Source organism: Dama dama, chromosome 33 (genome assembly GCF_033118175.1).
Source record: "Dama dama isolate Ldn47 chromosome 33, ASM3311817v1, whole genome shotgun sequence".
In the NCBI taxonomy this organism is placed as follows: domain Eukaryota; kingdom Metazoa; phylum Chordata; class Mammalia; order Artiodactyla; family Cervidae; genus Dama; species Dama dama.
Window position 1 is genome coordinate 65,221,872 of NC_083713.1, and position 26,750 is coordinate 65,248,621.

Consider the following 26,750-nt stretch of genomic DNA (forward strand, 5'->3'; position numbering starts at 1 on the left):
ACCTGGTCTGAAGGCTCTAACCTGCAGTAGATCTCTTCCATTGAGCCATTGCTCAACAACGCCTTTTGTTTGGGGAGACCCTATGATGGAAGAGTTCCCCAAAATGGTACAGACATCTCCATCAACAATGGACAGGAATCCATCCATTAGGCAAAAACTGGCTGTGGGCGTTTTACATGGGAATATGGTATTGTTCTAGACAAGGTAGATTCAAGCAAGGTCTATGGTCAAGATATGTATGTCGGTTGGAGTTCACCCTTAAAGACTATTTTGACAAAATATTGAGTCAAGAACTGTGACTGCGTAAAGTGGTTGTTAAGCACATTGAGCTCCAGAATTATACTGTCTGACTTTGGATCTTGACTGAAGCTTTGTGACCTTGAAAATATAACTTTACCTCTGCCAGGTCTGAGTTTCTAATTGTAAAGTGGAAATAGTGATTTTACCTAGTTCTAGGGTCATCGTACGGAGAAGGCAATGGCACCCCACTCCAGTACTCTTGCCTGGAAAATCCCATGGACGGACGAGCCTGGTAGGCTGCAGTCCATGGGGTCACTACGAGTCAGACACGACTGAGCGATTTCACTTTCACTTTTCACTTTCATGCATTGGAGAAGGAAATGGCAACCCACTCCAGTGTTCTTGCCTGGAGAATCCTAGGGACGGCAGAGCCTGGTGGGCTGCCGTCTATGGGGTCGCACAGAGTCGGACAGGACTGAAGCAACTTAGCAGCAGCAGCAGCAGGGTCATCATAAGGATGAAATGAGTTGTTATATAAAATACTTAAAATTGTGCCTTACACATAGTAAGCACACAATTAAAATTGTATATTTTACAATATATGTATATTCTATTCTATGTATATTCTATTATTTCTATTCTATTTCTACTCTATTTCTATTCTATTTCATATTACAGTTATGACACTAACGTTGACTTATTGAATCAGATCATATTTATATAAACTTGGCATGGGCTGGAGTGTAACTGGTGATGTGGGGAGCAGGGATGTGTATTGGGAAAATGATTTTTCTCATGTAAATAAAATGAAAATTTGTTCATACAAAATTGAATTTTCAGCCTTTAGAAGTCATGTTGATCAAATGTTATCCTATCACAAATAAAGACACTAGACCCAATGTTACTTGACTTGCACAAGGGAAAATGGCTAGTTCATGCCAAAAGTTGAACTGGAAATGAATTCCTGTTCAGTGTGCTTTGATCCTGGTAGCATAGTGCAGAACAGTTGATTTGGAATCAGGATATCAGCGTTCATTACTTTACTTCATTATATACGACTTCAGGCAGATCTGTTAACCTGCAAAGGAATCATTTTCTCATCTACAAAATAACAGAGATTTCTGTCCTATAAACCCTTCAGAGTGGGAGGGTCAAATATATGATTATGATTTATGAACTCTAAAGAACTTTGCAAATAATAAGCTCTAATTATGCTTGCATCATTCACCATGCAGTTTAGAAATTATCTACATGGGAATTATTCTTAATGATGGCAAAGATATGGCGCATTCCAGTGATTTATTTTAGATCTCTCAATGAGAGCTCAATCCTTCCTTGTGATGCTTTCCACCTCTCACTGACATTTAAATCCCTGGCCCAAAGCAGGCCAGATAGTTTTTCAGGTTGTCACCTGTCATCCCAATTCTGAGTAAATTTGTATCACCACAAAAAGACTTGAATTTTTATCACATGCCTACAACTGATTTTATGTAAATGGCTTGTGTAACATGGGGAATTTCTCGATAGACCACAACCTGTTAAGTTTGGGACTCAAAATGGGTTGGAGCCACTGGAAAGCATTTGCACTGAAATTTTGAATTTACTTGTGAAAATTCAGATTTTAACTTTGAATTTGCTTAATGAAGAAGGGGCAGAGGCCATTTGGTGATGGGAAATTGTTACCAGTCAAAGGTCTTACAGAATCCCAGGAAGGAGCCACTCCTCTGGTATCAGGGCACTCAGCTTTGGGAAGCTTGGAACCAGCAAGTGCAGAGAAAAATATGATAAACCATTGACACTGACTTGCTCCAAGATGGTGGAGTAGAAGGATGTATGTTCATTTTCTCCTGCAAGAACTCCAAAATTACAGCTCGCTGTTGGATAGCCATCAACAGGTGGATGTTGGATCCCACCAAAAAATATACCCCACGTCCAAGGGCAAAGGAGGAGCCCCTGCAGGACAGTAGGAGGGGCAAAATCGTATTTAGAATCAAACCCCATACCCGCCAGAGATGCTCCGAGGGCTCAAACAAAACCTTGTTCGCCACAGGAGACCCCACAGAGACGGAGCCAGATCTGCCTCTGAGTGTCTGAGTGTCCCCTGCAGAGGTGTGGGTCAGCAGTGGCCTGCCGCAGGGGCGCGGGCTCTGGGTACAGCACACAGGGGTGTGGCATAAGCCTTCTTGGAGGAGGTCACCATTAACCCACCATAGAGCCACCAGAAGTTACACTGGATTGGGAAAGCAGACTCGGAGGGCACAAACAAAACCTTGTGTGCACCAGGACCCAGGAGAAAGGAGCAGTGACCCCACAAGAGACTGACCCCGACTTGCCCGTGAGTGTCCAGGAGTCTCCTCCAGTGGAGGCGTGGGTCAGTGGTGGCCTGCTGCAGGGCTGGGGGCACTGAGTGTGGCAGTGTGTGCGAAGGACCTTTTAAAGGAGCTTGCCCTTTTCTTTATTACCTCCACCATAGTTTGGTCTCAGGTCAAACAACGGGGAGGGAACACAGCCCTGCCCATTGACAGAAAATTGGATTAAAGATTTATTGAGCATGGCCCCACCCATGAGAACAAGACCTAGTTTCCCCCTCACTCAGTCTCTTCCATCAGGAAGCTTCCATAAGCCTCTTATCAGAATGAAAACCACAATCACAGAAAACTAATGAAATTGATAACATGGCCCACAGCCTTCTCTAACTCAGTGAAATTATGAGCCATGAAGGAGAGGTCTGACAAAATGTGGTCCACTGGAGGAAGGAATGGAAAACCACTTCAGTATTCTTGCCTTGAGAACCCCATGAACAGTATGAAAAGGCAAAAAGATGAACTCTCCAGGTCAGTAGGTGCCCAATATGCTACTGGAGAAGAGTGGAAAAATAACTCAAGAAAGAACGAAGAGACAGAGCCAAAGATGCCCAGGCAGATGCCCAGATGTTGATGTGAACAGTCATGTAAGTAACGTCTGATGCTATAAAGAACAATATTGCATAGGAACCTGAGATGTTAGGTCCATGAATCAAGGTAAATTGGAAGTAGTCAGACAGGAGATGGCAAGAGTAAATACGAACATTTTAGAAATCAGCAAACTAAAATGGACTGGAATGGGTGGGTTTCACTCAGATGACCATTATATCTACTTCTGTGTACAGGAATCCCTTAGAAGAAATAGAGTAACCCTCATAGTCAACAAAAGAGTTTGAAATGCAGTTCTCAGATGCAGTCTAAAAAACAACAGAATGATCTCTGTTCGTTTCCAAGGCAAGCCATTCAATATCAGTAATCCAAGTCTATGCCCCAACCAGTAATGCTGAAGAAGCTGAAGTTGAATGGTTCTATGAAGACCTACAAGACCTTCTAGAACTAACACCCCAAAAGATGTCCTTTTCATTATAAGGGACTGGAATGCAAAAGTAGGAAGTCAAGAGTTACCTGGAAGTGAAGTGAAGTTGTTCAGCCATGTCCAACCCTTTGCAACCACATGGACTAGCCTACCAGCCTCCTCCCTCCATGGAATTTTCCAGGCAAGAATACTAGAGTGGGTTGCCATTTCTTCAGGAGATCTTCCCAACCCAGGGGTTGAACCTGGGTCTCCCACATTGTAGGCAGACGCTTTACCATCTGAGCCACCTAGGAAGTCCGGGCAAGAGATACCTGGAGTAACAGGCAAATTTGGCCTTGGAGTACAACATGAAGCAGGGCGCAAAGGCTAATAGATTTCTGCCAAGAGAACACACTGGTCATAGCAAACACCCTTTTCCAACAACACAAGAGAAGACTCTACACATGGACATCACCAGATGGTCAACACCGAAATCAGATTGATTATATTCTTTGCAGCCAAAGATGGAGAAGCTGTATATAGTCAGCAAAACAAGACTGAGAGCTGATTGTGGCTCAGATCATGAACTCCTTATTGCCAAATTCAGACTTAAATTGAGAAAGTGGAGAAAACCACTAGACCATTCAAGTATGACATAAATCAAATCCCTTATGATTATACAGTGGAAGTGAAAAATAAATTCAAGGGATTAGAGCTGATAGAGTCCCTGAAGAACTATGGATGGAGGTTTGTGACATTGTACAGGAGGCACAGATCAAGACCATCCCCAAGAAAAAGAAATGCAAAAAGGCAAAATGGTTGTCTGAGGCAGCCTTACAGATAGCTGAGAAAAGAAGAGAAGTGAAGGGCAAAAGAGAAAAGGAAAGATAAACACATTTGAATGCAGAGTTCCAAAGTATAGCAAGGAGAGATAAGAAAGCCTTCCTCAGTGATCCATGCAAAGAAATAGAGGAAAACAGTAGGATGGGAAAGACTAGAGATCTCTTCAAGAAAATTAGAGATACCAAGGGAACATCTCATACAAAGATGGGCGCAATAAAGGATAGAAACTTTATGGATCTAATAGGAGTAGAAGATATTAAGAAGAGGTGGCAAGAATACACAGAAGAACTGTACAAAAAAACATCTTCATGTCCCAGATAATCACGATGGTGTGATCACTCAGCTAGAGTCAGACATCATGGAATGCAAAGTTAAGTGGGCCTTAGGAAGCATCACTACGAACAAAGCTAGTAGAGGTGATGGAATTCCAGTTGAGCTATTTCAAATCTTAAAAGATGATGATTTGAAAGTGCTGCACTCAATATGCCAGCAAGTTTGGAAAACTCTTCAGTGGCCACAAGAATGGAAAAGGTCAATTTTCATTCCAACCCCAAAGGGCAATGTCAGAGAATGTTCAAACTCCTGCACAATTGCACTCATCACACGTGCTAGCAAAGTAATTCTCAAAATTCTCCAAGCCAGGTTTCAACAGTACGTGAACTGTGAACTTCCAGATGTACAAGCTTGAATTTTAGAAAAGGCAGAGGATCCAGAGATCAAATTGCCAACATCTGCTGGGTCATCGAAAATGCAAGAGAGTTCCAGAAAAACATCTTCTTCTGCTTTTTTGATTATACCAAAGCCTTTGACTGTGTGGATCACAACAAACTGTGGAAAATTCTGAAAGAGATGGGACCACCTTACGTCCACTCTGAGAAATCTGTATGTAGATCAAGAAGCAACAGTTAGAACTGGACATGGAACAACAGACTGGTTCCAAATTGGGAAAGGAGTACATCAAGCCTGTATATTGTCACCCTGCTTATTTAACTTTTATGCAGAGTACATCATGTGAAATGCCAGGCTAGATGAAGCACAAGCTGGAATCAAGATTTCCTGGAGAAATACCAATAACCTCAGATATGCAGATGACACCACCCTTATGGCAGAAAGTGAAGAACTAAAGAGCTTCTTGATGAAAGTAAAAGAGGAGAGTGAAAAAGTTGGCTTAAAGCTCAACATTCAGAAAACTAAATTCATGGAATCCGGTCCCATCACTTCATGGGTACTAGGTGGGCAAACAGTGGAAACAGTGAGAGACTTTATTTTTTTTTGGGGCGGGGGGGAGCTCCAAAATCATTGCAGATGGTGACTGCAGCCATGAAATTAAAAGATGCTTGCTCCTTGGAAGAAAAACTATGACCAACCTTGACAGCATATTAAAAAACAGAGACATTACTTTGCCTACAAGGGTCTGTCTAGTCAAAGCTGTGATTTTTCCAGCAATGTTGTATGGATGTGAGAGTTGGACTAATAAAGAAAGCTGAGCACCAAAGAATTGATGCTTTTGAACTGTGGTTTTGGAGAAAACTCTTGAGAGTCCCTCGGGAGATCAAACCAGTCAATCCTAAAGGAAGTCAGTCCTGAATATTCACTGGAAGGACTGATGTTGAAGCCGAAACTCCAATAGTTTGGCCACCTGATTTGAAGAATTGACTCCTTGGAAAAGGCCCTGATGCTGGTAATGATTGAAGGCAGGTGGAGAAGGGGATGACAGGGGATGAGATGGTTGGATAGTATCACCACCTCGATGAACATGAGTTTGAGCAAGCTCCAGGAGTTGGTGAACGACAGGGAAGCCTGGCGTGTTGCAGTACATGGGTTCACAAAGAGTTGGACACAACTGAATGACTGAATTTAACTGAACTGACTGAATTCAAAGACAATCCCAGGTAATCTTGTCATATATAATGTGTCTTGGTGATTGTTAGCCATCTTCAAGAAGAAATATATAAGGTGTATATGCTAGAGACTAAAAAGAGAAAACATATTTTAAATCATAACTTGGAGAAATGTCAGCCTCCTAAAATCAGACTTTAGGTTTTAAAATCTTCCTGTTAACTGTAGTTCAATTCTTAAATTTATGTTATGTGATGAATTTACAGAGAATTCAGGTCTATACTGAAATTAAAGACATAGCTTTGATAATGTGAGCTATTCTGTAAATACTTGAGGATTTGAGAAATAAAACAGATTAAGATGAATCAGGAATGAAACATTCTTCATTATCCTATCATGTGTATCTGTGTTTAAATTTAAGATAGGAGAAACTAGCCTAGAGCAATAATGCAAAAGGCATAAGGAGAAATTATGTAAAGAAAAAACTCTATATTTCAGCACTCTTCAGAAGGGCAAAGAATTATAAGTAATATAAATGACTTAAAAGCAAGACAGTGATTAAGTAAAAGGTGGCATAGCCCTCTGTGATATATCATGCAGCCATTTAAATTTTTATGAAGGCTGTGTGGCAACACCAAAAAAGTATTCACTGATACAATGTTAAACAAGATACTAAACTGCATGTAAATTATGACTACATCTCTGTTAGATATGAACTAGGTAAAATGACAGACATAAAGTTATGTTGGAGTGGAAAAATGATTCTCATGTTTTCTTATCTCCTCAAACTTCAGAGTTCTTTTTCTCTGGGATGTTCCTCTGATAGTTCTTTGCATAGCTGACTCTGTTCCATCCTTCTTTTGTCTGTGGATGCTGCATCCTCAGACAGACCTTCTAGCATAGTATCCCACTTGATACTGCTGCCAGAGCATGATCCTCAGTTTGTCTCGCATCCCTGGGGAGCAGAGGTCACATCTCCTTCACCCCCATTGTTTGTATAGCACCAAACACAGCATCCTATTCTATAGTAAGCTTTTGAACATCTGTTGACTAATGAATGTTAACAAAGAAATAATGTAACTTTTTATATAAACTAAAGTGAAAAGATAATGACTCAATCAGAGCCCCGTTTAATGATTTTTATAATTTTCCTTGCCTTCAAAAGAGCAGAAGACTTGGAATTCCTGCCAGGGCCCTGCCTCTTTGGGCACCAAGGTACCTAAGGAGCTAATCATCGGAAGGTGACTGGGGAGAGTGACGTTCAGTGTCAGGGATGGGAGATGACATGAAGGCATGACCCCTGGATCTTGGTGACACCAGAGGAGCACCCTTGTTTCACACACCAAGGCTTAGACCCACCAGAACCAAATGTCTCTGTTGTCTGCCCTGGACCCCCTGCTCTTTATGTCTCCCCAGCTCTTTTTTTCTGAAATTTCCTTCTGCTGAGGAGTCAGTTCATTTCTCTGTCTGTCTCTCTCTCTCAAGGCATGTAGCTGTAGTCCATTCATTTTCACATCTCTATAGTTTAACCCTGTATGGATATCGACTGAAAAAAATGCACAACCTAAAAGTTGAGAATTAAGTTTTAAATTCAGCCGACATTCTGAGGACTTCAAGCCTGGAAGATAGGACTCGACATTTTGAGGTACTGCTCTGTAGAGACTAGGAGGGGAGCCAGGATACATAGGAGTTTTTTTTCACCAAAGTAATTACTATTAATTAAAGAAAACCAGATATCTCAAGTTAATACACTTTTCTATGTATGGGAAGATGCAAGAGTGTGGACTCACTGAAATCATTCCTTTGACATGCATCTCAGCTCCCTGGGGCCAGCATCCTGTGCTTTTTCATCCTGAGTCTTCTCAGGGTACACTGTTGTGGGTGGCTGCAGTGACTGACTCCTTGATGGTAGGCATCCTGTTTACATCCTGAGTTTTCCCAGGGGTCACCATCAGGGTGGCTTGCCGGGGTCCAGCCCCAGCAGGATCCAGGGGAACCCTCAGGATGAACGGCGTTGGCGAGAGAAGACAGACACACACACACAGACGCTGAGTAGAAGAGGTAGCCTTTTTTTTTTATTTTTAGGATAGCTCAGTTTTTATAGAATGAATGTTACCTCCCCCTTAAGTCACCACATATTACATCAGATATTGGTTTATGCTTCCGTCAATATTTTTTTCCCTATGTTTTTCCCCAAAGCATTCATCTAGAACGTTTCCGATTACAGGGTTTATACTTAAATATCCCGTATATAATCTTCTTGCCTCAATGGCCTAACATTCTCACTCTAACAAAAACAATGTTTCATAAATCTCAGGTATAGTGTAAATTCTTTGGACAATAAAACAATACATGGGAAGGGTTACAGCAACATGTTTGACATTTCTGAAAATAGTACCATGAGAAAAACCTGATATTTTTCTTTACCTGAAACCACAAAATCCCAATTTACAACGATTAACTATTAAACAGCAAAAACACCTCTAAAGCAGCAAAACACCTCTATTAATAGTAAAATAATGGCAGTAAAGCTGGTTAATATAAATCTTCTATTAAAATCTTATATACCCCATTTTCTAACTTTACAAAAATACCCATAATATCCCATTTTGTTTAAGGAAAGCGAAACAATGAACAAGTAGCAGCAAGGAAATAGCAATAGTGAAAACCCTTTCAACCAAAGAGAAAGTAAACTAAAGCAGTATATCTACTTCTAAATCTAAACACCTCTACTCTTTTCTATTCTAGAACATTATAATCTTTTAAGCAAGCAGCCAAACTATACCTGTGGCCTCTTCTTTTATGACTTAATGTTTATGGTCATGTTCTGAGCCAGAGCAATCTTAAGCATTTCCAAAAAGGCTTGGACTTTTCCAGCGAGGCCTTATTACTATAAATTATTATTTCCAAAAATTAATAGAAAGCCCAACAACAGTAAGACAGAAGGAAGAAAGGGACATACTGGGCCCCTGGGACAACCTCGAGGGGAAGAGCTGCCTTGCAGGTTCCTTTCTCGTCCCGACGGCTCCCAACAGTGGCTGTAATGTGATGGCTTGATGGCTGCAACATCATTTGCTTACTGATATGGCAGGCAGCGTTTCTCTTTCACATGGATATACCACAAGGTATCTATTCTTCTACTAATGGAATTTTAGACTGCTTCTCCAAACAACAGTGAATAGGGCTCTTTCAAGAGTTTCTTGAAGGTACTGCCTAGTAGAATCTCTGGGTCATAGGCTATGAGCATCTTGAAAATGACCGTAGAATGCTAGCTTGTTTTCAAGGGGCAGGGAGCAGTTTGCAGTCCGATCGCAGTATATAAGAGTTATGTCTGCTTTTCATCAGTTTATCACTCTCAGTGCTACTGACATTTGGGACCAGTGATTCTTTCCTGGGAAGGCTGAGGGTGGCTGTCTGTGGGCTATGGGATGCTTAGCAGATTTCCTGACTCTATCTACTAGATGCCAGTGGCATTATTCCCGCCGTGTTACTACCAAAATTGTCTCCAGACACAGCCAGATGTCCCCCGAAGAGGGTGGGGGGCAAGGCAAAAACTTCCCTCTTTGAGAACCACAGCTCTATGTCTTGCCAACACTTAGAATTTTCCAGGCTCTTTTCAAACCACTTAACACCATAGATCTGGGCAGGCTGTGCCTCAGAGGAGGAATCTTTTTAGGCATCCAAGCTTAGCTTATTGCTCTATGTTAAGGTATTTTCCCACAGTTTTGGATGAAGAATAGTGACTCATTGGAAAAGACCCTGATGCTAGGAAAGACTGAAGGCAGGGTGAAAAGAGGGTGACAGAGGATGAGATAGTTGGATGGCATCACCAATTCAATGGACATGAACTTGGGCACACTCTGAGAGATGGTGAGGGACAGGGAAACCTGGCATGCTGCAGTCCATGGGGTTGCGAAGAGTTGGACACAACTTGATGACTGAACAACAACAAAGTTTGGGTAAAGAACTTTATACACCACTTGACATCATAGTTAATTTTATGGATGAGCCAGCATAGATTGTTGAAAGGGATTAATTTATCCATCATGAAAAAAATGTTTCCCTGCCTCCATGGGGAGTTTCTCCATGCATTGCATCCTCATAGCAGGACTCTGTATACAGTGAACCACTAGAAATTGTGTTTTTGCTTGAGGGCTTGGAATTGTTCTCTGTTTGCCATGACTAACTTCCTTTATATTGTCTGTTTTCTTAGGCATTGCTGTGCTTAAAATAAGTATTCACTTGATGCTTGTTTTGTTCAGTTGAGATATGCCCATGTTTAAGATATTGAAGTTTTGAGAATCCATACTTACAAAACAGATAAATTATTCAGGCTAGATACACAAGAAAAGGTTCTTACCTAGTTTAAAATGCTGCCTCCAAATAACAGTGTTCTCTGAATTGGAATTCATCTAATGCAATTACTACTTGACAGAGAAACTAAAAGTTAAGATGTTAAGGCAACCAAGAAATAAAACTAAAAATTCCTTTGAGATGAGAATAGCGTGAGAAATGGAGCATTTCCTGCCGTATCAGTAAACAAGGATGTCATAGTCGTCAGCGATTTCTACCCTCCAGGGCATTCAGGAAGGAGAAGGCTGCCTGTGATCTGGCAGCAGGAGGCTGCAGCCACTCCCTACGGTGAGCACAGGGGGGAATCAAGATGTGAAGAATCACAGGATACTGGCCCCAGATAGCTGAGATGCATATGAAGGGAATGATTTTCAGTGAGCCCAGACTCACTGCTTTTTCCTATATGTAGAAAAGCACTAAATTTCTTGAGATACCCAATTTTCTTTAATTCACAAAAATACTTTTGATATTCAGACTACCTGCCCTTTGTTACCAACTTCTGTTTAACCTGACAACTCTCCCCACCTCCTCAGAGCAGTTCTCTCTGGGTTACATGAGAGACCTGCTGTCTCTTGGGCTTGAAGTCCTAAAAATTCCCACCAAATACAACATAATTCTCAACTTTTAGATTGTGACTATTTGTTAAGTGGACAAGAGGTCAATAGGAAAATGAAAAATGTTTAAATAAACAAACAACAACAAAAACTCTACTGCTCACTAAACCTTTTCAAGAATACATGGGTAAATACCATCTCAGCATCTCTGAATTGTTAAATTCTTTGGGCAGAAGCTATGCATTTTTGAGTTCCAGTGCCAAATGATTTTCATTCTGAAGTTTTACTCCAGCAAGAAATATAAAGCTGGCCTGACTTAGTGTTGACTAATAACTATTAGGGAGATGTGATGATAAGTTTTTCAAAATATCTGAGAACGTTTGGCAAGTAAAATATCTGTCTCCATTTTCCTCAGGGCCTCTGTTATTGAATGTTTCAGCTCAGGAACCCAAGAATGCTTATATTCCCATGACATCAGGCTTTTCTGAGCAGCTGATAAATCAGGACTTGGTGCCCTTGTGCCTGTACAAATAGAGGCAATTAAGTTAAAGCACAAGAAAGAACTATGTTCCAAGAATAGCAGTGTATATGGGGCCTTCAGGACCAATCATATGGGCAGAAGCAGGGCAGCCCAAATGGTAGGATGTGGTCATCTGAAGGACTGGCTCTTTGGTTCCCCTCAAGGTTTCCAAAGTGCTGTTGGAAGCATTTTCTTTTTTACTTTTGCATTTCCTGAAACTTAGTCCTCCATCTTTTTTAAAAACATAAAGGTAGAACATTTTTTGCCTTTCTTGAGGTATGGCATAACACCTAAGTTTCCTTGGACGGTTCTCTTTAAAACTTCTCCTTTTATGGAAGTGAAAACAGCACCCTAGTCCTCTAGTGCCTTCTTTATGTCACTGATCCTTCACAATAATGCATTTAGTTATATGGCGAGCAATAACATATGGCTGTTTAGGGGATCCTACTCTTGAAAAACACTTGGTTTACAAACACAGTTATTTTAACTGCAGAAAGTAATTTAGGGGAAGTCACAAGTGGCTTTGAAAGCTCTCAATTTCCTGGCTTGTCTTCTTAAAAGACTATATATTTGTGAAGGTGTGAATACTTGAATGAAACATTTCCTAAATTTAGAATGTTTATATATATATTATCAAGAAAGTCGAGTCCGTGTTTCTGTAGGGGAAGAAAAATTTCCCCTTCCTTCCTTCTAGATTCTTTGGCTGCTCTAATAATTATATTAACATAAGACAGATTAACATGAGAAAAAACAAGTTTAATTTTATATGTAGGAGAGTTGCATGAAGACATGAGTGAAGTTGCTCAGTGGTGTCCCACTCTTGCGACCCCATGGATTGTAGCCTACCAAGCTCCTCTGTCCATGGTATTTTCCAGGCAAGAATACTGAAGTGGGTTGCCATTTCCTTCTCCAGGGGATCTTCCCAATGCAGGGATGGAAACCCGGTCTCCCACATTGCAGGCAGACCCTTTACCATCTGAGTCATCAGGGAGCACAGAGACATGAGGCAGTTCCAAATGTCAGGCCGTTCAGGCTTGTATGTCATATTGAGCCAAGGAGGAGGGGTTAGAGGTCAGAGACTTCACAGGGGAGAAAGAGGATTCACAGAAAGTTGGCAAGAGCTAATGTTTGGTAAACAGATGTTTGCCATGCCCTGCAGGTCAGTCTTTCTGATATAAAAATTTATTTCTGGTAATAACTCTTTTCCTGGTACAGCTCCCCACCTCCATCTAAATTCTTTCAGGCAGTTAATGGAGAAGTAAAATCTCTTTGGGTTTCTTGGGCCTTGATTGTCTTCAGCTTGAAATAATTCACAGGCCAAAGCAGTGCATTCTGGAGTGACCTGTCTAAACCTCATCATTTTCTTAAGAGTCAAAATGGGGCCTCCAGTGTAGAGGTTGATTAGTAAGTCAGAGTCCCAAGGGTGTTCAAGAAAGAATTTAGGGCTTCTGTAGCTCACTTTGGTTTTTCCCTCCCTCTCATAGTAACACTGTATTTACAGGGATAAATGAATGTTGTATTTCCATTTACAAAAATAAATATGACACTGCTAGCATGAAGTAATGTATTTATACTTTTCTTTTCCATAGAGCAATCCCGTTCTGACTTAAGATGCTATAACTCTAATAAATGTGGGTACAGTCCTTTTTTAATTCAAAATGTTTTTCCATACAGATCTTTACTCTTTAGTACAGTGCTTTATGTGAATATTAAATGCAGTAATTAAATTTCTTACCCAAAAAAGTCTCTGCTAACACTATTCCTTGACCGTGATAGAAATTATCTAAAACTTTAAAAAAATCTTTCTTCGTGGACTTTTGTCTATTTATGTAGAGTATGTTTTCTGAGGTTAGTGGTACGGTTGTGGAAAACATATGCTTTCAAGAGTGGCGAACGCCTAATTATAGGCTCTGTATATGAACTCTGCAAGAGGGCACAGTAAGAACAAGAAGCTGCAAGTGCAAATCGGATCCTTGAGGGTGGGGAAGGGAGAATCATGTGAAGTCTCTTGAATCTGAACCTACATTTCAAGGGCTTTCCAGGAAATTAAGGCAGATCTGTACTTTTCACCTTGGCTGTGTATCCTTTGTGGTTGTAGAAGAAAATGCCTTTGTGCATAACTCTGGCGTGTCCTGCTTTCCTATTGGCATGAAAAATAAAATAAATATTTCTTGGACATCCTGGGCTTTGGGGGTGCAATTACTTTTCAAAACTTGAATCTCACTTGAGAGCTTCTGAGACTTAATTTTAAAATGGGTTTCTGTCTTTATATTTTCACTTGAGAAATATGCTCGTTGCCAGAGACCACGGTGCTTCGCTCAGTCCTGTATTGACATGTAATGTTGACATTGGAGCGCTAGGTGGCGCTTTTCCAGCTTTGGTTGGAAGGCTGAATCTTCAGCGTGTCTACTGTAGTTACAAGTGCTATGTGTATATGTGTTATCACTCAGATACAAGGTAGTATTTGCCAAAGTGCTTGGCATACTGAAGGACCCATATGCTTGCATCACAAATTGGCCAGGAGTGTAGTTCTATGGGGCAGAGTCTACATTTAGCTTTGAATTCAGTTTTTGGATGTGTAATGTTTAAATATATTTTCAGATGTACTGATTTTAATGAAAATGTATGGAGTTCACGCTGCACATAGAACAAGGCTTTAGGTGGTAGGGGATTAAAATGAGTCAGGGGTCTTGGCTCCTGTCGCAAAGAGGATGTCAGTGCAGTAATTACTAAGCAGCTGATCAACAAGCATAAGGTAGTAAATTACCATATAATCAGTAATATAATGAGTAAAACAGTGTCCTCCCTAGAAATAGTTTTTCACTTGGATTTTTCCAAGTGATAAAGGAGAAAACTCTGAACCTTAATGTTGGCCCTGTGTCTAGAAAGTCCTCAGAGAGGAAAGAGTAGGAGGAAGAGTGAGTAAATTGCCTGCCTGAAAGCTTCAGTTTGGATACACTGGAAGGTAGGTTATTGGTTGGGGGGCTTCCATGCTGCTCAGAGTTGGTATTTGATACATATAGTTCTCAAAGCTTATTTTAGTGCTTGTAATGGGTTGAGCTATGCCCTCTCCCTCCAGAATGTGTATGTTGAAGTCCTAAACACAATTCCCAGAAGGTGACTATTTGAAAACAGATTCACTGAAGATGAAATCAGTTAAGATAAAAGTTTAATGCAATAGTATGAACTCCTAATCCAGTGCCTGATGACTTTAGAAGAAGGGAATTTGGACACAGACATGCACATAGGGAGAACATCACGTGAAGGCTGAATGAAACATCACCACAAGCTAAAGATCCAGCTGAAGCTAGAAGAGAGGCCTGGAATAGGTCCTTCCCTAGCACCCTCAGAAGGAGTTTGGCCTTGATGACACCTTGATTTCAGACTCTGCCCGCCAGGACTGTGAGAGGATACATTTCTGCTGGGCTCTGTCTCCTCTTTTGTGGTCCTCTGTTACTGCAACCCTGGTAAACTAACAGCCATGGAACCTTTTTTGCAAATGTAATCATACCCAGAGATGCAACATGTGAAAACTATCAACATAGAACTGCTATGACTGAAGGAAGGATGGAAAGCAGGGCTCAGCGACCCCCATCATGGAGCCTGCACACTCCTCTTTGCTTTGCTCTGCATCCTAACTTTGGCCTAGGGTGACCCCTATGAACAATTAAACCATTGTTTAACTCATAAACCTTATGATCCATGCTAACCAATTAAGTTTACCCTTCCAGTTGAGCTGTTCTTTTCACCGTTATCCTGACTTGCTTGTTCCTGCCACTGCCATGTCTTTTCACTTGTTTGAAATATTTATCTTATTGATGTTTTATTTTTTAATATTTATTTATGTTTGCTGCTCTGGTTCTTCATTGCTGCCCACAGGCTTTCTCTGGTTGTGGAGTGGGGGCTGCTCTCTACTTGTGGTGTGTGGGCTTCTCACTGCGGGGGCTTCTCTTGTTGTGGAACACAGGCTCTAGGGCATGTCAGCCTGGTAGTTGTGGCATGCAGGCACAGTAGTTGTTCTGAACAAGCCTAGCTGCACCATGGCATGTGGCATCTTCCCAGATCAGGCTTGGAACCCATGTCTCCTGTATTAGCAGGTGGATTCTTTACCACTGGACCTCCAGGGAAGTTCCTCACTTCTTTATGTAGCACTTTTCTTTATTCCCCTCTGGTGGCTTAGACAGTAAAGAATCCACTTGCAATGTGGGAGACCTGGGTTCGTTTCCTGGGTTGGGAAGATCCGCTGGAGAAGAGAATGGCAACCCACTCTAGTATTCTTACCCGGAGAATTACATGGACAGAGGAGCCTGGCAGGCTACAGTCCATGGGGTCACAAAGAGTTGGACACAACTGAGCAACTTTCACTTTTCTTTATTCAAACAATTCAAGTTCTATTTCCTGCAAAAAGCCTTCTGTGACTTCTATAAATCTCACTGACTTTTCTCTTCTCCAGATCTTTTCAAAACTTAATTTTTTTTTTAGTTGAAAGAAAATTCCTTTACAATGTTGTGTTAGTTTCTGCTGTCAAACTATGTGAATCAGTCATAATTATACATATATCCCCTGCTTCTTGAGCCTCCCTTCCCTATTCTCATCATACCCCTCTAGGTTGGCACAGATCACCAGACTGGACTCCGTGTGTTGCAAAGCTACTTCCCACTAGCTAGCTGTTTTTATGTGTATATGTCGCTGCACCAGTGGTTCTTGCCAGACTCTGCATCTTCTACTTAATTACGAAATGTGTTGCTTTATAGAGTAGTGCTACCCCACATATAAATCTTTCATAGATTCTTTGTTTTAGTCTTTAGTTGTTTCCATAAATTATGTACATTTAGCAGATTATAGTGACTAGGTATATTTTATATAGGTTCAGTAGGTCAGAAATCTGGGACAGCTTGACTGTTTTCTCTATCTCACAGGTCTACATCGAGGTGTTGACCAGCTGGGCTCTTATTTGGTGATTCTGCGAAGAATCTGCTTCCATGTTGATTCAGGTTGTTGGCAGGATCTGGTTCCTAGTGATTGTGGGACAGAGGTCTTCATTTTTCTCAACTGGGAGCCACTGCTGACTCCTGGAAGCCTTCTAGTTAGTCCTAGCATGTGGGCCTCTATGTCTCAGAGCTAGGAATAGTGCATTCAATCCTTTTCTTACCTGGAAGCTCTCTGACTTCTCCTTCTGCCTCATCTCTCTGAATAAAGCAAGAGAAATTCTCTGTTAAAGACTCATGGGATTAGATTCATCCTATCCTTATAATCCAGGATAATATCTCTATTTGAATTGTGTAACCTTAATTATATCTTCAAAATCCCTTCTGATTAATTTATAGATTACAGTGATTAGAGCATGGACATCTTGGGGGAGGAGGGATATTATCCAATCTTCCAACAGTCTTTAAGAGCCAAAGTCCTATGTTGTATTTCTCCTGTATTCCTTCTCCCCTCGATGTCCACTCACCTCCAATGCCTAGAGTAATAGTAGGTTCTCAGTAACTTTAGGGGAGAGGGAAATGGCAACCCACTCCAGTATTCTTGCTTGGAGAATCCTGTGGACAGAGGAGCCTGGAGGGCACCTATCCATGGGGTCACACAGAGTCGGACACGACTAAAGTGACTTAGCAGCAGCAGCAGCAGTAACTTTAGATGTTGATGGATTAATTGAATCATTGATAATCACTGAGGTACCATCTTGTATTATTAATCCAATAGCCAATGATCTAAATGATATTTGGCAAGACTATTTTGTTGATTGAATATGAGGTGGATTGAGATCCCAAATACTGAAGGTATACAGACAAGCAAGTGGTAGAACTAACCTAGAAATGAGGTAATAGAGGTTGTTGGGGAAATGGAGATTAGAGAAACTCTTCTTCAGAGATGTGAATAGGACACCTGGATGCTACTGTGGTAGGTGGCCCCTTATTTACATGTCTGGCACAAAATCTCAGTGATATGTTTTGAATGAGCAAATGAATGAATACAGCACTTTCAGTTCAGTTCAGTTGCTCAGTCATGTCGACTCTTTGTGACCCCGTGAACTGCAGCATGCCAGGTATCCCTGTCCATCACCAACTCCCGGACTTTACTCAAACTCATGTCCATCGAGTCAGTGATGCCATCCAACCATCTCATCCTCTGTTGTCCCCTTCTCCTCCTGTCCCCAGTCCCTCCCAGCATCAGGGTCCTTTCCGATGAGTCAGCTCTCCGCATCAGGTGGCCAAGGTATTGGAGTTTCAGTTTCAACATCAGTCCTTCCAGTGAACACCCGGGACTGATCTCCTTTAGGATGGACTGGTTGGATCTCCTTGCAGTCCAAGGGACTCTCAAGAGTCTTCTCCAACACCACAGTTCAAAAGCATCAATTCTTCTGTGCTCAGCTTTCTTTCTAGTCCAACTCTCAAATCCATACATGACCACTGAAAAAACCATAGCCTTGACTAGATGGACCTTTGTTGACAAAGTAATGTCTCTGCTTTTTATTTTCTTTTTTTGAAGTTTAAGATCATTTTATTAAGGGAGGAGAGGTGGGGAGAGGTGAGCGGACAGCCATCACTCCCCCAGCCCCACCATGGGAAAAAGACTTCCTCCCTGCCTCCCATCCCCCAAGTGGTTCCCCTGTATTGGGGGGGGGGGAACTTTGTGCAAACTCTGCCCCGGAGGGTGGTAGGTGGGTGTGAAATGGCAGCTGGGGCTGGTGGAGGTGCTACTGCGCGCTGGGGGTCCTGTAGGACTCCAGGAGGAGAGCCGAGAAGGTGTTGACCTTGTCTGCTCCCCAAACCTCATGGGGCAGCAGCGGCAGCTTCACAATGTGGAAGTCTTCTATAGGTCCTCCATCTGGTCCAGGTACTTGGCTTGGATCTTGTGGCAGGCCTCACACATCTTGCAGGGCTTCTCGGGATCAGGGAAGACGAGCTGGTTGACGATGATGTTGTGCGTGTCAGTTTTGCACTTGGCCAGCTCCTGGATCAGCCGTTCAGTTTCATACAGGGACAGGAACTCTGCGATGCACACACAGATGAAGGTTGTTTGCTCAGGGTCCTTGAACTGCTCGATGACGGAGTGGATGACAGGCAATGTCTCCTCCAGCTTGGAGGCCAGCTGGTCTGTGTTCATGTCGCTGAGGCCCAGCATGTTGCACATCTGTGAGATGAAGGGGCTGATCTGGTTCTTGATCTGCATGAGGAGGCCAAGCCCCCGCTCAACGATGGTGGGGAAGTTGAGCAGTGTGGGCGCGGTGTCGAACACCACCACGGAGAAGTTCATGCCCTTTACCAGCCTCATCACCTCTGCGGAGCTCATGGCCTCATCGATGCCTGGGAATGTGCTCATAGCTTCTTGCATCATCTTTTTGCCCATGCTCAGCATGTTGTCCTCTTCAAAGAACTCGTCTGGCAGCTCTGCCATGCCCAGGCTGGGGTCAATCTCCATGGCAGAGAGGTTGTCATAGCCTTTGACTTTGGTAGGCACCTTGGAGAACTTCTGGTCAAATGCATTGGAGATGTTGTGGGCTGGGTCAGTGGAGATGATCAGAACACTCACCCGCCCCTTGGACAGCTGGACTGCTAGGCTGCAGCTGCAGGTTGTCTTGCCAACGCCACCTTTGCCTCCGATGGAGATCCACTTAAGACTGCGCTGCTCGATGATGTTGCTAAGCATGGGCTCCAGTGGCTCCACATCAGGGGCATCCTCGCACTCCTCTGCCTCAACCCCCAACCCGGCCACCCCTGCCGCCATCTTGGAACCGGCTCATGTCTCTGCTTTTTAATATGCTATCTAGGTTGGTCATAACTTTCCTTCCAAGGAGTATGTGTCTTTTAATTTCATGGCTGCAGTCATCATCTGCAGTGATTTTGGAGCCCCCCAAAATAAAGTCAGCCACTGTTTCCACTGTTTCCCCATCTATTTGCCATGAAGTGATGGGGTCGGATGCCATGATCTTAGTTTTCTGAATGTTGAGCTTTAAGCTAACTTTTTCACTCTCCTCTTTCACTTTCATCAATGCAGTACTTTGAATTTTCTTAACTCAAAATTCAAAGTGAGTTCAGAAGGTAAAACTTCCATTCTGAAGATTGAAGTGTCTGTTTCTATTCATGTTCTTTAAATTAAATTGAGCAAAATTGGTAATCATCTTGGATTTCTGCTCACAGCCCAGAAAAATATTATCTGCAGGTAGCAGTGTGTTTTCTTCCTATTTACCCACATTGCCTGTTTCTATAGCTGAATCCAGTATACTGAGATCAAAGAACACAATGATAGCAAATATATTCAACACTTGCTTCAAATAGGTTCCAATGAAAGCCTCCCAAACTGAGAGCAAACAGAAAGGAGAAATGGAACGTTATGAATTTTCTGAAGGATAATTGTCTGATTTTTGCCCAGCTTCATATGTATAGGTATCAATACTCCTCTCTGGATACCTGTGGCCTCTTTCATTTAGAAGCACCCACCCTTTAGTTGCATTGCATGAAATGTTTTATGTCATATAGCAACCATGTTAGTACCCATCAGTGCTTGTGAGGTTAACAATTAGCTAGTTTACCTTCGTTATATGAGGGGATTTATAAGGCAAACAGAGAATCATCTTCTCAGTTGTCGAATACCTTCATTCATTGTATTATGTGGATTTTTTAATGAAAAAATTAATCCAATAAAACTTTCTGTTAATAGGACCTGTTTAATAGTGTTTTATACAACTGCTCCATCAATAGCATGAAATCTGTTTCTTTTCCATGCATTTTCTTCTTTTGTACACTATTCTAGTGTTTGTCAAAGTGAGGGTCAAATACAAAACCACGCATTTTGAATAGCTAAAAGTCCTCTATAATAAGGAAATTCCTGGACCACATTTGCATCTTTTGAGTTATAGTCTCTGGAAGTACATCTTGAAAAGCCTCTTTAAAAAAGTGTGAAAACCAGGAATCAAAGCATACACTGTAGTTGCTCTTTTCAAAACAAACACTCAATAAAATTAGCTACATGTAGAGTCTTCTTCTTTCTGTAAAACACAGGCAGATGGGAGTTCTTTCCTGTATGTTATTATTGCCTCAAAGTAGGAGCATGGTCAGTACAGGTTCTTTAGAAGCGTAGTTTTTCACCAGCAATGAGGAAACACATTGAAGAAGGATGTGTTGAGTGCTATTCCTGTGCTATGACAATGACTCTGGTTGAGGTTTGGTGGATATAAGGAAGTAGAACACCATTGGATGGGCCCTTTGGTTACCTACAGCCTAATTTGAGAGTTGAGACATACATACTTACTTTTTATAAATATTTATTTTATATTGGAGTTTGGTTGATTTACAATGTTGAATTAGTTTCAAGTTTATAGCAAAATGGTTCAGTTGTATGTGTGAATATATCAATTTTTCTCAGATTCTTTTCCCATGTAGATTATTATGGAGTGTTGGGCAGAGTTCTCTTTTTGATGCAGTAGGTCCTTTTTAAATATCTATTTTATATATAATAGCATATTTTATATTAATTCAAAATCCTTATCCTTCCCCCACCTTTCCCCCTTGGTAATGGTAAGTTTGCTTTCTAAGTTTATAGATCTGTTTCTGTGATATAAGTAAGTTCATTTGTATCATTTATTTTAGATTCCACATCTAAGTGATATCATATGATATTTGTCTTTTTCTGACTGATTTCACACAGTATGATAAGCTTTAGGTCCTTCCATTTTGCTTCAAATGGCATTATTTCATTCTTTTTCATGGCTTAGTAATACTTCATTGTATATATGCACCACATCTCTTTTATCCATTCATCTGTTTATGGACATTTAGGGTGCTTTCCACATGGACATTACCCGAAGGCCAACACCAAAATCAGATTGATTATATTCTTTGTAGTGAAAGATGGAGAAGCTCTATATAGTCAGCAAAAATAAGACTGGGAACTGACTGTGGCTCAGATCATGAACTCCTTATTACCGAATTCAGACTTAAATTGAAGAAAGTAGGGAAAACCACTAGACCATTCAGGTATGACCTAAATCAAATCCCTTATGATTATACAGTGGAAGTGAGAAATGGATTTAAGGGACTAGATCTGATAGACAGAGTGCCTGATGAACTATGGACAGAGGTTCGTGACATTGTATAGGAGTCAGGGATCAAGACCATCCCCAAGAAAAAGAAATGCAAAAAAGCAAAATGGCTGTCTGAGGAGGCCTTACAAATAGCTGTGCAAAGAAAAGAAGCGAAAAGCAAAGGAGAAAAGAAAAGGTATACATATTTGAATGTAGAGTTCCAAAGAGTAGCAAGGAGAGATAAGAAAGCCTTCCTCAGTGATCAATGCAAATAAATAGAGGAAAACAATAGAATGGGAAAGACTAGAGATCTCTTTAAGAAAATTAGAGATACCAAGGGAAAATTTCATGCAAAGATGGGCTCAATCAAGGACAGAAATGGTACGGACATAACAGAAACAGAACATATCAAGAAGAGGTGGCAAGAATACATTGAAGAACTGTACAAAAAAGATCTTCATGACCCAGATAATCATGATGGTGTGATCTCTCACCTAGAGCCAGACATCCTGGAATGTGAAGTCAAGTGGGCCTTAGGAAGCATCACTATGAACAAATTGAGTGGAGGTGATGGAATTCCAGTTGAACTATTTCAAATCCTAAAAGATGATGTTTTGAAAGTGCTGCACTCAATATACCAGCAAATTTGGAAAACTCAGCAGTGGCCACAGGACTGGAAAAGGTCAGTTTTCATTGCAGTCCCAAAGAAAGGCACTGCCAAAGAATGCTCAAACTACCACACAATTGCACTCATCTCATATGTTAGTAAAGTAATGCTCAAAATTCTCCAATCCAGGCTTCAGCAATATGTGAACTGTGAACTTCTAGATGTACAAGCTGGTTTTAGAAAAGGCAGAGAAACCAGAAATCAAATTGCCAACATGTGCTGGATCATTGAAAAAGCAAGAGAGTTCCAGAAAAACATCTACTTCTGCTTTATTCACTATGCCAAAGTCTTTGACTGTGTGGATCACAATAAACTGTGGAAAATTCTGAAAGAGATGGGAATACCAGCCCACCTGACCTGCCTCTTGAGAAACCTATATGCAGGTCAGGAAGCAACAGTTAGAACTGGACACGAACAACAGACTGGTTTCAAATAGGTAAAGGAGTACATCAAGGCTGTATATCGTCACCCTGCTTATTTAACTTATTTGTAGAGTACATCATGAGAAATGCTGGGCTGGATGAAGTGTAAGCTGGAATCAAGATTGCTGGGAGAAATATCAATAACCTCAGATATGGAGATGACACCACCCTTATGGCAGAAAGTGAAGAAGAACTAAAGAGCCTTCTGATGAAAGTGAAAGAGGAGAGTGAAAAAGTTGGCTTAAAACTCAACATTCAGAAAACAAAAATCATGGAATATGGTCCCATCACTTCATGGCAAATAGATGGGGAAACAGTGGGAATAGTGGCTGACTTTATTCTTTGGTGCTCCAGATGACTGCAGATGGTGACTTTAGCCATGAAATTAAAAGACACTTACTCCTTGATAGGAAAGTTATGACCAACCTAGACAGCATATTAAAAAGCAGAGACATTACTTTGTCAACAAAGGTCCGTCTCGTCAAGGCTATGGTTTTTCCAGTAGTCATGTATGGATGGGAAAGTTGGACTTTTAGGAAATCTGAGTGCTATTGAATTGATGCTTTTGAACTGTGGTGTTGGAGAAGACTCTTGAGAGTCCCTTGGACTGCAAGGAGATCCAATCAGTCCATCCTAAAGATCAGTCCTTAGTGTTCATTGCAAGTACTGATATTGAAGCTGAAACTCCAAGACTTTGGCCTCCTGATTTAAAAAGCTGACTCATTGGAAAAGACCCTGATACTGGGAAAGATAGAAGGCAGGAGGAGAAGGGGACGACAGAGGATGAGATTGTCGGATGGCATCACTGTCTCAGTGGAGATGAGTTTGAGTAGACTCCGGGAGTTGGTGATGGACAGGGAGGCCTGGCGTGCAGTGGTCCATGGGGTCATGAAGAGTTGGACAAGACTGGGCGACTGAACTGAACTGAGGGTGCTTTCTTGTCTTGGCTACTGTAAATAGTGCTGTAATGAACATTCATGTGCATGTATGCTTTCAGATCTTGGTTTTATCTGGATATATGCCCAGGAGTGGGATTGTTGGATCATATGATGTTAGTAGATTTCAAATGTGAAATGTAGGCACAACTAAAAGTGTTTGAGGAAATGAAAGGTCAGTGTAGGTGGCATAGTGACAGTAACAAGATGTGTGTGTGTGTGCATGCTCAGCCGTGTGTGACTCTTTGTGATCCCATGGACTGTAGCCTGTTAGGCTCCTCTGTCCGTGAGATTTCCCAGGCAAGAATATTGGAGTGGGTTGTCATTTCCTACTCCAAAGGGTCTTCCCAACCCAAGAATCGAACCTGCGTCTCCTGTGTCTCCTGCATTGGCAGGAGGAGTCTTTACCACTGTGCCACCTGGGAAGCTCCAGTAACAGGCTTGTAACTGGGTTTTAGCAGATGCATGTGAAAATGAATAGCCAACGGTTTAAAGCAAAGGATATGGTATGACACAGAGCTGGAGATGCTCAGAATGTGTACAAAATACAGGTAAGCAGCACTTGGAGTAGAACATTAGGTTAAAAAATTGGTAAGACTGATATGAGAATTAGCATGGGACCAGCTTGTGAAGAATCTTGCATGTAATAACTAAGAAGTTTGTGTCATGTTAGTTTGCTAATAGGATGCCATCACGCTAGGAAGAAAAAGTTATGATCAGATATTTAAGATGTAAAGTGGAAAGGGAGACTGGAGGCAAGGAATCAACTTAAAAGTTAGTTTAATTATTTGGGTCATAAATAACAGAATCATGAAGCAGAGTTGTGGAAATGAGAATGGAGAAATGATAGACACAGATATAATTGTGGAAGAAGGACCAATACCCAACATGTTAATGGTGAATCTTTGCTTATTGGAGCAAAGTGTTCCTGAAAGAAACTGAGATTTGGAGTCTGGAAGCAGTGTATATGATAGGCATATGCAATCTATAAGGATTTATAGAATTTTAATGTATTCATTTTTTTTTAACACATAGTTTGGGAACATTTGGAAGATGCCCAGTACATGCTGTGTTCGACTCCACTGATCCAAAAACCCAAAATGACATGCTACTTGCTAAGAGGCTTCCAGAACTGTAGAGCACCCAGAAAGTTGAACCAACAATTCCATAAAGTCAGAAAGTGATACTGAGCTTACAAATCTAGGTGCCTGGGGGGAAGCACAGCAAGGAGCCGCAGGCTTAGAAAGAAAGAAGGTGAGTTGACTTTTCCACTCATGGAATTTAGGATGCGTTATACTGGTTGCTATCCCAACAGAAAACAGAGGACACATTTGAAATAGAGTAATTCAAGAAGGGTTCATTACATAGGGACTTTTTCCAAAAGTGTGGAAATAAGGATGCCACAGAGACAGTGCATGTACCAGAGACTTTAAGCCATCAGTGTTATCAGCTTGTCTGAAGAAACATGTAGGACATACATTCCCGTGCAGGGAACAGTTCCTAGAACCTAGAGGGAACTAGGTCCTTGTATTAGTCAGAGTTCTCCAGAGAACGAGAGTTAACAGGATGTGTGTGTGTGTGTGTGTGTGTGTGTGTGTGTGTGTGTGCACGTGCATGCATGAATCTATCTACCTCTCCATGTCTATCTACATGGCTGTCTGTGGAGAGATTTATTTTAAGGAATTGACTCACATGATTTTGGAGGCTTATCAAGTACAAAATGTGCAGGTAGGTTGGCAGACTGGAGATCCATGGGAAAGCTGTGGTCTAAGTCCAAGGGCATTTTACTGGCAGAATGCCTCCTTCTTCTGGGGAGGCTGAAAAGTGTGAAAGTGTTACTTGTGTCTGACTCTTTGCGATCCCATGGACTGTGTGGCCAGCCAGGCTCTTCTGTCCATGGAATTCCCCAGGCAAGAATAGCGGAGTGAGTTGCCATCCCCTTCTTCAGGGGATCTTCCCAACCCAGGGATCAAACTCAGGTCTCCTGCATTGTAGGCAGGTTCTTTACTGTCTGAGGCACCAGCGAAGCCCTCGGGGAAGGTTACTAATAAGGTTTTCTAATAAGGTCTTCAAGTGATTGGATGAGGCCCACCCACATTATGGGGGATAGTTTGCTTTACTCAAGAGTCCACTGACTTAACTATTAATTTCATCAAAAATATACCTTCACAGCAATATCTCAGATAATGCTTGACCAAATATCTGGATACTAAGGCCTAGTCAAGTTGACACAAAAAAATTAACCATCACAGTCGTGTAGAATGAGTTACTTTGAGAGGAGCAGTCACTGTTAGTGGAAGGACGTTAGAAGCATTCAGAAGTTCCATTTCAGGGAGGGAGCTTGGCAGCCGTTCTCAAAGTGGTACTCTGAGCAGCAGCAGCAGCATCTCCTGGGAGCCTGTTTATAAATGTATGTTCTCAGGCCCCATCCCAGCCCGCCTGAATCAGATATGCTAACAGTGTTAACATTGTTAACAATCTGGGTGTTAACAAGCCCTGTTCTGTGTGATTTTGATGTTCTCTAAACACAAACAGTTTAGTTATGTAAATGAATCCACCTCCCTCCCTGCTTCCTCCTGATTTCTTGCTGGGCCAGACCTGACAGGAAGCCAGAGTACAAAACCTATTCATGAGGACCAGACAGTGTAGCCCCCCAGGGCAGGGATCAGTGTGGAAAAGGATAAGAATCTAACAGTCACAAGGGTGTTATTGAAATATAATTTTTCTCTCTGAAAATGATTTTTGCCAAAGATCTCCAAAGTTAGACTACTTTGCTTGCAAATAAATAGATTCTGTAAATGTGGCCTGGTTATTTACATAAGTATAGCAGTAATAGTGATTGATCGTTCATCTGCTTTGCTGGATTGTTTAATAGGGAATCTCCAGATTAAGCTTTTAGTAGCCTCTCAAAGCTGAAAAACTATGCTGGACATTTGCCATCAGACTCTGCCTGCAATACCTATAGATTTGGGTAGATTCTTCTCTTTTTTAAGATACTCAGAATATCTTAAGGTTCCTGGACCTGCCAGGAA

General features: G+C 41.5%; 2 protein-coding genes across 2 annotated transcripts in view; one reads left to right on the forward strand and one right to left on the reverse strand.

Annotated features, from left to right (window-relative positions):
• NCKAP5 (NCK associated protein 5) overlaps window positions 1-26,750 on the forward strand; it is a 1,007,389-nt gene that overhangs the window by 448,001 nt on the left and 532,638 nt on the right. The window lies entirely within an intron of this gene.
• On the reverse strand, window positions 18,484-19,398 carry LOC133050851 (ATPase GET3-like). The gene has a single exon (XM_061135137.1). It carries the CDS (start codon window positions 19,396-19,398, stop codon window positions 18,484-18,486), a length of 915 nt encoding a protein of 304 aa, XP_060991120.1.